Source organism: Hemiscyllium ocellatum, chromosome 23, assembly GCF_020745735.1.
Source record: "Hemiscyllium ocellatum isolate sHemOce1 chromosome 23, sHemOce1.pat.X.cur, whole genome shotgun sequence".
NCBI classification, from domain to species: domain Eukaryota; kingdom Metazoa; phylum Chordata; class Chondrichthyes; order Orectolobiformes; family Hemiscylliidae; genus Hemiscyllium; species Hemiscyllium ocellatum.
Genome location: NC_083423.1, coordinates 23,473,043 through 23,485,905, shown reverse-complemented (window position 1 = coordinate 23,485,905; position 12,863 = coordinate 23,473,043). Strand labels below are relative to the sequence as shown.

General features: G+C 52.4%; 1 protein-coding gene across 3 annotated transcripts in view; it reads right to left on the bottom strand.

The window, feature by feature from the left end:
- Positions 1-12,863, bottom strand: part of kcp (kielin cysteine rich BMP regulator) — a 156,084-nt gene that overhangs the window by 47,202 nt on the left and 96,019 nt on the right. For 2 of the 3 annotated variants that reach the window (XM_060842765.1, XM_060842766.1), the window contains exons 24-34: positions 11,443-11,595; positions 11,030-11,136; positions 9,311-9,404; positions 7,766-7,939; positions 6,281-6,363; positions 5,790-5,883; positions 3,388-3,570; positions 3,018-3,188; positions 2,291-2,467; positions 1,545-1,627; positions 1,142-1,232 (exon numbers count right to left, since the gene is read on the bottom strand). In XM_060842765.1, coding sequence (XP_060698748.1) covers positions 1,142-1,232; positions 1,545-1,627; positions 2,291-2,467; positions 3,018-3,188; positions 3,388-3,570; positions 5,790-5,883; positions 6,281-6,363; positions 7,766-7,939; positions 9,311-9,404; positions 11,030-11,136; positions 11,443-11,595 — 1,410 coding nt within the window. The remainder of the gene's footprint in view (positions 1-1,141; positions 1,233-1,544; positions 1,628-2,290; positions 2,468-3,017; positions 3,189-3,387; positions 3,571-5,789; positions 5,884-6,280; positions 6,364-7,765; positions 7,940-9,310; positions 9,405-11,029; positions 11,137-11,442; positions 11,596-12,863) is intronic. The other variant, XM_060842767.1, reaches the window with a different exon arrangement.

Here is a 12,863-nt window from a genome sequence, read left to right as displayed (position 1 = left end):
CAAAATTAAGAGACCTCATTCAGGCCCTTAGGAACAACTTCCTGCCAGTCTGACGAGAACAAAGCAAATTACAGCAAGGGAACAGGCCCTTCAGCCCTTCAAGCCTGTGCCGATCCAGATTCTCGATCTAAACCTGTCGCCTATTTTCTAAGGATCTGTATCCCTCTGCTCCCTGCCCATTCAGGTATCTGTCTAGGTACATCTTAAATGGCGCTATCATGCCTGCCTCTACCACCTCTGCTGGCAATGCCTTCCAGGCCCCCACCAGCATCTGCATAAAGAACTTTCCACGGATATCTCCCCTAAGCTTTTCCCCTCTCACTTTGAACACATGACCCCTAGTAATTGAGTCCCCCACTCTGGGAAAAAGCTTCTGGCTATCCATCCTGTATATACATCTCAGGATTTTGTCGACTTCAATCAGGTCTACAGGTTTTGTAGACTAATAGCCACTCCCCACTGCTGTCCATTTGCCAATGTCATATCCACATCATGGCTGCAGCTTGAGAATGACTGTCTGAGTCTGCTGGGGCCTAATGTGAACACAGAGTTTGTACAGTCTGAAATGTGCCTTACTGTTTAATTGGACAGCACAGAGAGCACATCCAGGTGTATTCTTCTCTTGGTAATACCTACTAGGACAGTGGGTCCTTCACTTTGATCATTCCCTATCCCCTATTCCAAGTGGGAACATCTATCCATTCTGCAATCTCTACGGATTATACACAACTCAAATCTAATTATCGACTGGGCCATTTTGCACTGTCTCTCAGCTTGGTCATTTTCCACACCCACCCAGCAGAGTCCTAACTCTCTCTCTCCCGCACATTCCCCACTCTCACGTCCCCCCTGGGTAGTCGCAATGCACACTCCATCCTGACTGGGGCAGTCCCCCCTACCTCCCCACCTCCCCCCTCCACCCCCCTCCCCGCAAGGCAGTCCCACCTCTCACTCTTTCCCTGTGTGATCCTCTCTCTCAGGCATACTCTCTGTCCCTCCATCCTCCAGCACCTCTCTCGCTGTCTCTCCCTTTCTCGGTCCTCCAGCTTTGACCTGTTGTCTGGGTCAGATTGTTGGAATGGGATTGGGGTTTAAGCGTGCAAGTGCAGAGCAAGAGACAATGCTGGAGGCTTTCACTCACCATCACACTGGGGACAGTCACAGCGTCCAATGATGGGATGGGAGCACGGAGCAGGGGCACACAATGCCCTCACACAGTGCACTGAGCCGCTCTGTAACACAACACACAGCACAGGTCAGCACAGAGAGCAGCTGGTACACTGCAGCAACAAGATGGGGAGGGGAAAGGGATGGTGGGGGGGGGGGGGGAATGTGGGAGGTGGGGAGTGTGGAGGTAGCGGGCAGAGTAGAGTGAGGGTTACTGGAGGGGACAGTGCAGAAGAGTGGTGGAGGGAAGTTGAATGAGCGAAGAAGGAAGGCTGAAGGATAGAAATGGTCACTGTGTCCCTCGGCCAAGGGGAATGGGTGATTGATCCCGAATGTGGAGCTCACTTGCTCCCAGACACCGTGATGTAGTTACTCACCCGGCAGGAACATTGTGAGCATGTGTCAGTGGGATCAGCGAATGTCTGTCCGTTACCGATAGTAACACCGCCATAGTAACAGCCTATAGAAGAACAGATCGCTTCTAATTGACATAATCAGTTTACAGTATAGAAACTATCAGATTAGCACAGAGAACCACACTCCCAGAACAGTCATAACAGCCTATAGCAGAGTTTATACATAACATTATTCACTATACATCCTTCACTTTCTAAACCATAAAAACATCTCGAGTCCCTTTAAATCCGGCAATGTCAATCCCAATAGCTACTTTCTGCAGGAGCCAATCCCACATTTTCACCACTCTCAGCATGAAGAGGATTCTCCAATCGCTGTACACGGACTGCTGTCTCTCAGTCCCTTTTTGTCTCAGAGAGATATCTGTACACTGACTGGTATTTTGCTATCTGTCCTATAGTGCACACGGAGTTAGCCATTCTAACTGGGAGTGGCTCGGTGGTTAGCACTGCTGCTTCACAGTGCCAGGGAATTCCAACCTTGGGCGACTGTCTGTGTGGAGCTTGCACATTCTCCTGTGTTTCCTCCCACAATCCAAAGATGTGCAGGTCAATTGAATTGGTCATGCTGAATTGCCCACAGTGTAAGGTGCATTAGTCAGAGGGAAATGGGTCTGGGTGGGTTACTTTTCAGAGGGTTGGTGTGGACTTGTAGGGCCGAAGGGCCTGTTTCCATACTAAATCTAATCTAAAACTGCATGCCTTACCTTCACACACAGGGCAGCACTGTCCTGGGAGGTTGATGGGGTGACTGCAGCCTGGACTGTAACATGGCCTCCTTGAGCAGCTGACAAAACCACTGATACACTCACAGCGACTGCAGGGGTCGAGGGGGCCAGGAAACTCCTGACCATTCAGGTACTCCTCTCCCATATAATTACACCCTGGAGCACAACAACAGAGAAGGGGATCAGGAGATCCAGCAGCAAGGAGAGGCCACATCTTCAACCCATGACAGAACATCACCCCACCTCCAAGGGTAAGCTGGGGAGAAATCCTGCATCAAAACAATCAGGAATCCTTTAGCAGAACCCCCCCGCCCCCCTGTTGAAAGGTAACAAAAAAACTTCACATAATCACCCACCCCTCCTCCCGTGGAGTTATATCCAGGTAGTTAAATGACAGAAACAGCCCATTCAGAGTGCCTAGTCCATGTGAGGTTTCAGACTTCACACAAGCCATCTCCTACTCTTCATATCATTCTCACAACAGCTCCTTCCAACGTGCGGATCACTCCCTCAAAGCAGCAAATAGGCCAACAAGAAAGGACGGCAAATCTCCCAGAATCAGGAGGAAAATCCCAAACCATCGGACATGACAGGACAGTATCTGATCCCTCGGCCTATCTCCCTGAGAGATGGAAATCAGTTTTGCTGATGAGTAGAGATCAAAAGGGAATCGAGAAACCACGTGCTCTCAGTTGCTGGTGCATACCATCACAGACTCTGCAGCAAGGTCCCTGTGTGGGGAAAGGACACTCCAGCACGGGGCACGGGGTTCGTTCACAGGAGACACTGCCTTCCCTGCACACACACACGTTACAGCTGTTGGACACGTCAGCAAACTGCTCGCCGTTGGCAAACTCCTTCCCATCAAACAGGCAGCCTGCAACAAGCCAAGTGACAGAGTGATCAGGAACTGGCAGCAACGATTAACACCTCTGTTACATTACCCTCAGACCACACACACATACACACATACACACATACACACACCTCCCCAACCCTCTCGCCCTGTCCCACTGCCCCCCTTAACATCCAATGGTACCTGCTATATGTATTCCTGCTTGGTGAATGGTACTTACCATCACAGGTCCGACAACAGTCCTGCAGGATGGGATGTGAGCACTGCAGGGGGGCACACGGCTTTCTCTGACAGGTGATGGTGCCGTTGTTACATATACAGGAACGGCAGGCATCGGAGGGGTCATAGAAACGCTGCATGTGTTGGTAAAGAAGGCCATTGTAATGGCATTCACTCGGGGGAGCTGGAGCAAGAACAACCAGACGTTAACACATGACTAAAGTCAATTTCAAACTAAAATACAAACCCCACACCATTCACTGTAACACACACAGACCCCACACCCTACACTGTAACACACACAGACTCCGCACCCTACACTGTAACAGTCACAGACCCCACACCCTACACTGTAACAGTCACAGACCCCGCATCCTACACTGTAACAGTCACAGACCCCACACCCTACACTGTAACACACACAGACCCCACACCCTACACTGTAACAGATACAGACTCCGTACCCTACACTGTAACAGACACAGACCCCACACCCTACACTGTAACAGACACAGACCCCACACCGTACACTGTAACAGACACAGAACCCGCACCCTACACTGTAACAGTCACAGACCCCACACCCTACACTGTAACAGTCACAGACCCCACACCCTACACTGTAACAGATACAGACTCCGTACCCTACACTGTAACACACACAGACCCCACACCCTACACTGTAACACACACAGACTCGCATCCCTCATCGTAACACACACAGACCCCGCACCCTTCACTATAACATCAATATCACCCACTCCCATCTGCATAATAACCACATAGTCCAAGTCCTATCATAACATCCTCATTAATGACGTGGATGAGGGAACCAAAGTTTGAAGTTTGCTGATGAAATCAAACTGGGCTGGATTGTGAATTTCGAACAGGACAGTGAGGCAGTGTTAGTCTGAGTTAGACACGTTCAGGGATTGGATAATCACATGGCAACTGTCATGCAATGTGATTAAATGTGAAGTTATAGATATTGCTATGAAAGACAGAGCAATAGGATATTAGTTGAATGGGGATAGATTGGGGAATGTGGATGTACAAAGGGATCAATGCCCTTGTACACTGGTCAATGAAAGTAGGCAGGTAGGTGCAGCAAGTAATGAGGAATATGGTAGATCTGCTTTCATTGCAAGTGGATTTGAGTTCTGAAGTAGGGATGTCATACTGCAGGTTTTAAGGTGGAATACTGCATGCAGTTTTGGTCTCTCTGTCTAAGGAAGGATATAGTTGCCACAGAATGAGTGCCACAAAGAGTCACTAAGTCTGATAGCAGGGATCGAGAGTGTGTGGCACTGGAAAAGCACAGTGGGGGTCAGGTTTGTCCGAAACATCGACTCTCCTGCTCCTCAGATGCTGCATGACTTACTGTGCTTTTCCAGCACCACACTCTCGACTCTAATCTCCAGCATCTGCAGTCCTCACTTTCGCCTGATACCAGGGATGTCAGGACTGTGCTCTGAGGGGAAATGAGATCCACTCGGCCTATATTTACTGGAGTTTAGAAGATTATGAGGGGATTGGATTGAAATGTATCATATTCTGGTCAGAGTGGCTGCACAGACACTGCTTTCCCCTAGTGTAGGAGTCTAGACCCAGGGGGTCAGTCGCTGGATGCAGGGTAAGCCATTTGGGATTGAGATGAGGAAAGATTTCTTCACTCAAGGGACAGTGAACCTGTGGAATTCTTGACCACAGAAGGCTGTGGAGGTCAAGACACTGTACATAGTGTTCAAGGATGTGTAGGTTAGGTGAGTAGTTAGGGGTAAAAGGAGGATAACAGGATCGAGAATGGGGCTGGGTGGGTTACTCTTCAGAGGGTTGGTGTGGACTCGTTGGGCCTAGTGGCCTGTTTCCACACTGTAGGGATTCTATGATTCATATTCACGGAAAAGATCAATAAATGTTTATATTTAAAAGGCATAAAGGGGTAGAAATTGGAAATATGGCAATGAGCTAGAGGATCACCCATCTTCATACTGAATGGTGGCAGGCTTGAAGGGGTGAATGGCCTACTCCTAGTTTCTCTTTAATCCAGCATACTCCACCATAACACTGAGATATCCCATAACCTTCACAAATTATCAATATATCATACACCTTTCATCATAACACCAATACATGGTGCATAGCTTTGTAACATTGGAGATAAGGCTAAATTCTCCCCATAAACAAAACCCCAAACCTGTAAGAGAAACTCTCAAATACACCCCCACACCCTCAGTCTGACCCAATACATCCCACACCCCTCAGTACAACTCCTTGATATACCCCAGACTCCATGTAACTTGTTGATATACCCTATATCCCTCAGTATAGCCCCTCGCTGATGGACTCCACGTCCCTCAGTGTAACATTCCTTGCAACATTTGAAGAGAAGCTCACACCCACCTGGACACTGAGGACAACATTCTCCAGGTATGAGGAATGGCTCACTGCAAGTGATAGGGGGACATCTCCTGGACAGACATTGCACGTTCCCGTTCTGTACAGAGAGAACTGATTGAGATATTTGAAAAAAACAAGAGATTCAGAGACTGTAGAGAGAGAGAGAGAGAGAGAGAGACGGGGAGGGGGGGGGGAAGGAGAGAGAGAGGGGGGGGGAAGGAGAGAGAGAGAGGGGGGGAAGGAGAGAGAGAGAGAGAGAGAGAGAGAGAGAGGGAGGAGGGGGGGACACAGAGAGAGAGAGGGAGGGAGGGGGACAGAGAGAAACAGACACAGACAGAGAGAGAGACTGATGGATTGGAAAAGGAGAGAAAGAGATGGAGTGAAAGATGTGAGGGAGGGGAGTTAAATAATAAACAGACTGGTGCGCCGTCGTGATCAAATTAGTTGAGGTTTTTACCTCTGTCGACCAGGATCAATATTCTCCCCATACTCACAATGCAATGACACTCCTTACACTTGTTAATGGGATGTGGGAAGTCTGCACCATTGGGATACTCCTTGCCAGCAAACTGACAACCTACAGAGAGGGACACGCACACAGATTGTTCTAAATAATTCCTGTACATTCCCGGGAATTGTTCACACTGTGCCTGCCATCGGAGTCCCACTGGGAGCTGGAACACTCTCGTCTGCTCCCTTCTATCAATCTTTCCCTCTGGCCATTTTTCCTTCGCTTCACCATTCGGTCCACAGACCATTGATCGTTTCCTTACTCTTGAGCTGATCCTTTATTTCTATCCCCGTCTGTCTGTCCCAGCTCGCCCCCCATCCCGCCTGTCCCAGCTCAACCCCCCATCCCGCCTGTCCCAGCTCACCCCCCCATCCCGCCTGTCCCAGCTCGCCCCCCATCCCGCCTGTCCCAGCTCGCCCCCCATCCCGCCTGTCCCAGCTCGCCCCCCATCCCGTCTGTCCCAGCTCGCCCCCCCATCCCGCCTGTCCCAGCTCAACCCCCCATCCCGCCTGTCCCAGCTCGCCCCCCATCCCGCCTGTCCCAGCTCGCCCCCCATCCCGCCTGTCCCAGCTCGCCCCCCCATCCCGCCTGTCCCAGCTCACCCCCCACCCCGCCTGTCCCCCAGCGCACAACCCCCACCCCGCCTGTCCCCCAGCGCACACCCCCCACCCCGCCTGTCCCAGCTCACCCCCACACCGCCTGTCCCAGCTCGCCCCCCATCCCGCCTGTCCCAGCTCACCCCCACACCGCCTGTCCCAGCTCGCCCCCCCATCCCGCCTGTCCCAGCTCGCCCCCACACCGCCTGTCCCAGCTCGCCCCCCATCCCGCCTGTCCCAGCTCACCCCCCACCCCGCCTGTCCCCCAGCGCACACCCCCCACCCCACCTGTCCCCCAGCGCACACCCCCCACCCCGCCTGTCCCAGCTCGCCCCCCACCCCGCCTGTCCCAGCTCACCCCCACCCCGCCTGTCCCAGCTCACCCCCACCCCGCCTGTCCCAGCTCGCCCCCCATCCCGCCTGTCCCAGCTCGCCCCCCCATCCCGCCTGTCCCCCAGCGCACACCCCCCCCACACCGCCTGTCCCCCAGCGCACACCCCCCCCACACCGCCTGTCCCCCAGCGCACACCCCCCCACCCTGCCTGTCCCAGCTCACCTCCCATCCCGCCTGTCCCCCAGCGCACACCCCCCCACCCTGCCTGTCCCAGCTGACCTCCCACCCCGCCTGTCCCAGCTCGCCCCCCCATCCCGCCTGTCCCCCAGCGCACACCCCCCCCACACCGCCTGTCCCCCAGCGCACACCCCCCCACACCGCCTGTCCCCCAGCGCACACCCCCCCACCCTGCCTGTCCCAGCTCACCTCCCATCCCGCCTGTCCCAGCTCGCCCCCCCCCCACCCCGCCTGTCCCAGCTCGCCCCCCCCCCACCCCGCCTGTCCCAGCCCCCACCCACCACCCCGAGCAGGCAGTTACCGTTGCAGTTGTTATGACAACAGGATCCTGACAGAGGGTAGGAACACAGGGCGCTGATACAATCCCTCTTCTCACAGGTCACCTGGCCGTTCACACAGGTACATTCCTGGCATGGATTCACAGGATTGGGGAACCGCTGGCCATCCAATAAAACACGCCCCTCAAACACACAGTCTGTAGATACAAATACAAGGAGCCCATTACAAAGGTGGTTATCTTGGCCTCAACCTCCTATCAGTGTTCACACTCTCTTTCCCCCATCCTATCATTGTTATACACTTTAGTCAGCATCTGTGAGACTTTAACCCAGACAAAGTCAGTGTGTGTGGGACTGTACCTCAGAGAGTGTCAATGTCTGTGGGACTGTACCCCAGGGAGGGTCAGTGTATGTGGGACTGTACCCCAGGGAGGGTCAATGTGTGTAGTGGACTGTACCCCAGGAAGGGTCAGTGTATGTGGAACTGTACCCGAGGAAGGGTCAGTGTGTGTGAGACTGTACCTCACGGAGCGTCAATGTCTGTGGGACTGTATCCCAGTGGGGAGTCAGTATCTATGGGACTTCAATGTATGTGGGACTGTATCCCAGTGGGGGGGGGGGGGGGTCAGTGTGTGTGGGACTGTACCCAGTGGGGCGTCAGTGTGTGTGGGACTGTACCCAGTGGGGCGTCAGTGTGTGTGGGACTGTATCCCAGTGGGGGGGTCAGTGTGTGTGGGACTGTATCCCAGTGGGGGGGGTCAGTGTGTAGAAGATTAGTTGGGGCAGCAATGGACAAAGATGACTAACTAGGCTCTTGAAACGAACAAAACAGAAAATACTGGAAAAACACAGCAGGTCTGGTAGCATCTGTGGAGAGAAAAATAGAGTAAAATTTGAAGGGTCACTGGGCCCAAAACATTCACTCTGCTTTTCTCTCCACAGCTGCGAGGAGGGAGCGAGGACAGGAAGTGTAGCGTTGGAAAGAGCTCCACAGGCCAGCAGCATCTGAGAAGCAGGAGAGTCGAGGTTTCGGGCAGGACCTTTCATGCAGACTGGATGAAGTGTCCTCTCTGAAAAGTCAAGTCTCCTGCTCCTCGGCTGCTGCCTGGCCCGCTGAGCATTTTCCAGCACCACATTTTATCGATGTTCCACAGACACTGCCAGACATGCTGAGTTTCTCCAGCAATTTCTGTTTATAGAACATAGAACAATACAGTGCAGAACAGGCCCTCAATGTTGCGCTGACCTGTGAACTATTCACGGTTCGTCCCCCTACACTATCTGAAAATCATCCATGTGCTTATCTAAGGATTGTTTAAATCTCCCTAATGTGGCTGAGTAGCATGCTTCTTTCAAACCACCAGCTTCTGCAATTTTGTTCCTTGGTTTTGCATGTGGTCACTTTCTAACAGGTTGCATTGTTTTAAGGCACACCTTGTTGTCAGATAATCTGCGGAGACCAGCGCAGCTCCTTGCTCCCTCCTGGTTATTGCCTGACCACTGACGATACCCACCCAGCTACCTGACTGATGTAAACGGTCTACCCTCAGTCCCACAGCTGCCCTTACCTGGGCACTTCGCACAGCACTGCCCTGCTTTCCTCTCTGGCCGTGTGCAGCTTGTGGGGAGGCAGTCAGTTGGTGTACAGCGCACTGTCCCACTCTGTCAGGAGATGAAACATCACGTGATTTAAGGGGAAACTCAGACACTTCCTAAAGTAGGCACTTGTTCCAGACTTTTCAACATTCTCATTTCTCAATCTCCATCTCTGAGTAGTTTGAGCTTCAAGGGAGATTCTCGGATAAAATTGGATTGCATAGACACATAAACAAAACCACACAGTCTTAGACACACACACTTTCAGACATCATCCGCTATGGCTAGTACTTGGCAAGTCCAGCAAGAGAGGGCCCAGTACTGTAGCCCTCACTTTTTGTGGTATATGTTACTGACCTGGACAAGATCAAGAATTTTGCAGACCAGATCAAACTTGGTCGCATGGTGATACTGAGGTGGTGAGCTGTGGTCTGCAGGAAGATATCAGTGGAATGGTCAAATGGGCCAACATGTGGCAAATGGAATTGAACCCGGAGAAGAGTGAAGTGATGCATTTGGGGAGGTCAAACAAGGAATACACAAATGATGGGAGAATTCTGTGAGATACAGAGGAAGTTCTGGACCTGGGAGTGAATGTTCATATGTCTCTGATGTTAGCTGGACAGTTAATAAGCAGTTAAAGTGGTATCAGCCAGAGAATAGAATATAAGAGCAGGGAGATTATGCTGGAACTGTATAAATCATTAGACGTATCACAACTTGAGGACTGTGAGCAATTCTGGTCACCACAGACTCGTACAGCATGGATACAAACCCTTTGATCCAACCAGTCCATGCAAACATAATCCCAATGGAATCTAGTCTTAGCTTCCTGCTCCTGGCCCACATTACAAAGAGGATGGAATGTGAGTTTGAGAGGGTACAGAGAAGATTTATGAATATGTAGCCTTAATTGGAAAAAACTTTAGTTATAAGGAAAGATTTGGTAGGTTGGGGTTGTACTTCCTGGAACAGGTAAGGCTGAGGGGTGATTGATTACCTTGTAGAGAACTGTGAGGTGCCTGGATGGAGTGGACGAGTGGGGCCTATTCACAGGCAGAGGTATTACTTAGACCAGGAGGTATCGAGTTAAAATTACAGGTAGAAGTATTAGAGAGGAAACATAGAAACAAATTTTCACCCAGAGGATGGTAAGGATCTGGGACTTAGTCCCTGTGAATGGGTTTCAACCTCTATAAACATCAACTCATGTGAGAGGGGATCCGGATATGCATCACATGTGGCATAACTTGTAGAGTTATGGATCAAATGTTGAAATGGTGTGATTAGTCTGTGATAACCCCTACAAGGCCCATTGCGAATCACTAATTAACCTCCTTGTGGAGCTCAATGAGTTTGAGTTTTCTTGGTAACAGGCAACGGCCCGTCCTCTGGAACTCATCACCTGAGCCCTTTGGGATGGCTCTGCAGAACTCTCTGGCCTAGGCTTGGACCGGCCTGTCTATGCCATGAGTAGCAGCTCAATTTGGTGTTCAACAATAAATGATGTTCCTTTCCAGTTAGATTTCCTGAGTTATTACAGTCCGATGGCTCGTTTCACAGCTGTTGTAGACATAATCGGCCAAGCGGCCTCTCTCTGAGCCGTAAACTTTCGATCATTCTGCCACATGGACACACACAGGCAGACGCGTTCCCATAGGAGACAGAGGAGGTGCAGGAAAGAGGCCTACCTGGCAGTGACAGTTCTGACAAGGATTGTCAGGGTCGATAAATTCCTGGCCATTCCTGTACTGTCGCTTGTTGTATGTGCATTGATCACATGACGGGCAACAATTTCCTAGTAACCAATTCACAGCAAATTAGGTTAAAGAAGCATACAACCCTAACTCGAACTCTGAGTGTGCTTCGGCATCCTTGACCTTTTCCCGGCACGATGATCTGTCACCCATCTCAACACGCGAACCCCAAATCCCCCCAAGATATCTCCTAATACCCAATTAAAGGTCTACGCCTGTGCACAACCCCAGACACTATATCCACCCTTCTCCTCCGATGACCCCTGTCTTGTCTCAGGGACTGTACCCCTGATGGATGTGCTGCCATTTGTTAGTTGAGTTGGTATCAGATTGATTGGGACACATACCATTGTTTAAGCTTGGGTGTAGACAGGAGACAGGTGGGCATTGCTTGGGTCTGCAGGTGACATTACCAATGGCACAGGTACAGGTGGTGCAGTGACTCTCCTCCAGTTCCCATTCTGCTCCGTCTTCATACTCCAGCCCCTGCAGGATACACACTGATGGAGGAAAAACACACACACACACACACAACATATACACACACACACAACTAAATATAAAAGGTAACAACAGAGTTACACAGGCTCAGGGTCAGATCCAGTTCAATGGCTTACGTTATTTTCACTCATTTGCCAGTAAACAACGTGTCTCAAAACTAATGGAACATTTCATGAAATTCAGAACACAGGCAGGGTATGTCCCAAGGAAGAATGGATTAGATTTTGGCCAAGATCCATATCCATTCTCTAATTTTTTTTAAATGCTCCGCTATGGAGATATGGAGAATTGACATTTTGCTGAGAATTTTCCAGATTGTTTGGTTGATTGGAGGCAGGTGGGGGTGGGGGGGGGGGGTGGGTGGGGGGGGGGGGGGGGGAGGTGTGTGTGTGTGCGTGCGTGCGGGGATGAGTGTGTGTGCAGGGGTGTGCGTACGTGGGGGGGTGTGTCTGTGTGTTGCTGGGGGGGGTGTCAACGGGGGGGGCGGTGGTGCCGGCGGGGGGATGAGTCTGCAGGGGCGTGTGTGTCTGCAGGGGGATGTGTCTGCAGGGGTGTGTGTCTCTGCTGGGGGGGGCGGGTGTCTGCTAGGGGTGTGTGTCTGCGGGGGTGTGTCTGCTGGGGGGGTGTCTGCTGGGGGGGGTGTCTGCTGGGGGGGGGGTGTCTAAGGGGGGGGTGTGTCTAAGGGGGGGGTGTCTGGGGGGGGGTGTCTAAGGGGGGGGTGTGTCTGCAGGGGGGGGGGGGGGGGGGGGGTGTCTGCGGGATTGAGTATCTGCCGGGGGGTTTGTGTCTGCGGGGGATGTGCGGGGGTGCAGGAGTGCATGCGCGGGTGTGTGTGTGTGTATGGGGCAGTGTCTGTGGGGCAGTGCGTGTGGGTGTGTGCGCACGGGGATTTGTGCACGGGGGGGTGGAGGATGTATGTGTGTGCGGGGGTATGTGCGTGTGCGGGGGCATACATTTGGCAATGTGTGGGGGGGAATGCGTGGGGGTGTGTGCGGGGGGTGTGTGTGAAGGGGGTTTTGTGGGGGGGTGTATGAGGGAGTGTGTGCGCGGGGGTGTGTGTGTGTGGGGAGTGAGAGTGCGGGGGGGGGGTGAGAGTGCGGGGGGGGGGGGGGGGTGAGAGCGCAGGGGGTGCGAGAGTGCCGGGGTGTGTGGGTGGGGTTGTGCGTGTGGGATGTGGGGGTGCGAGGGCATGGGTGCGGGGGGGGGGGGTGTGTGCAGGGGGTGTGTGTGTGCATGTGCGAGGGGGTGTGTTTGGGAGAGTGTGTGT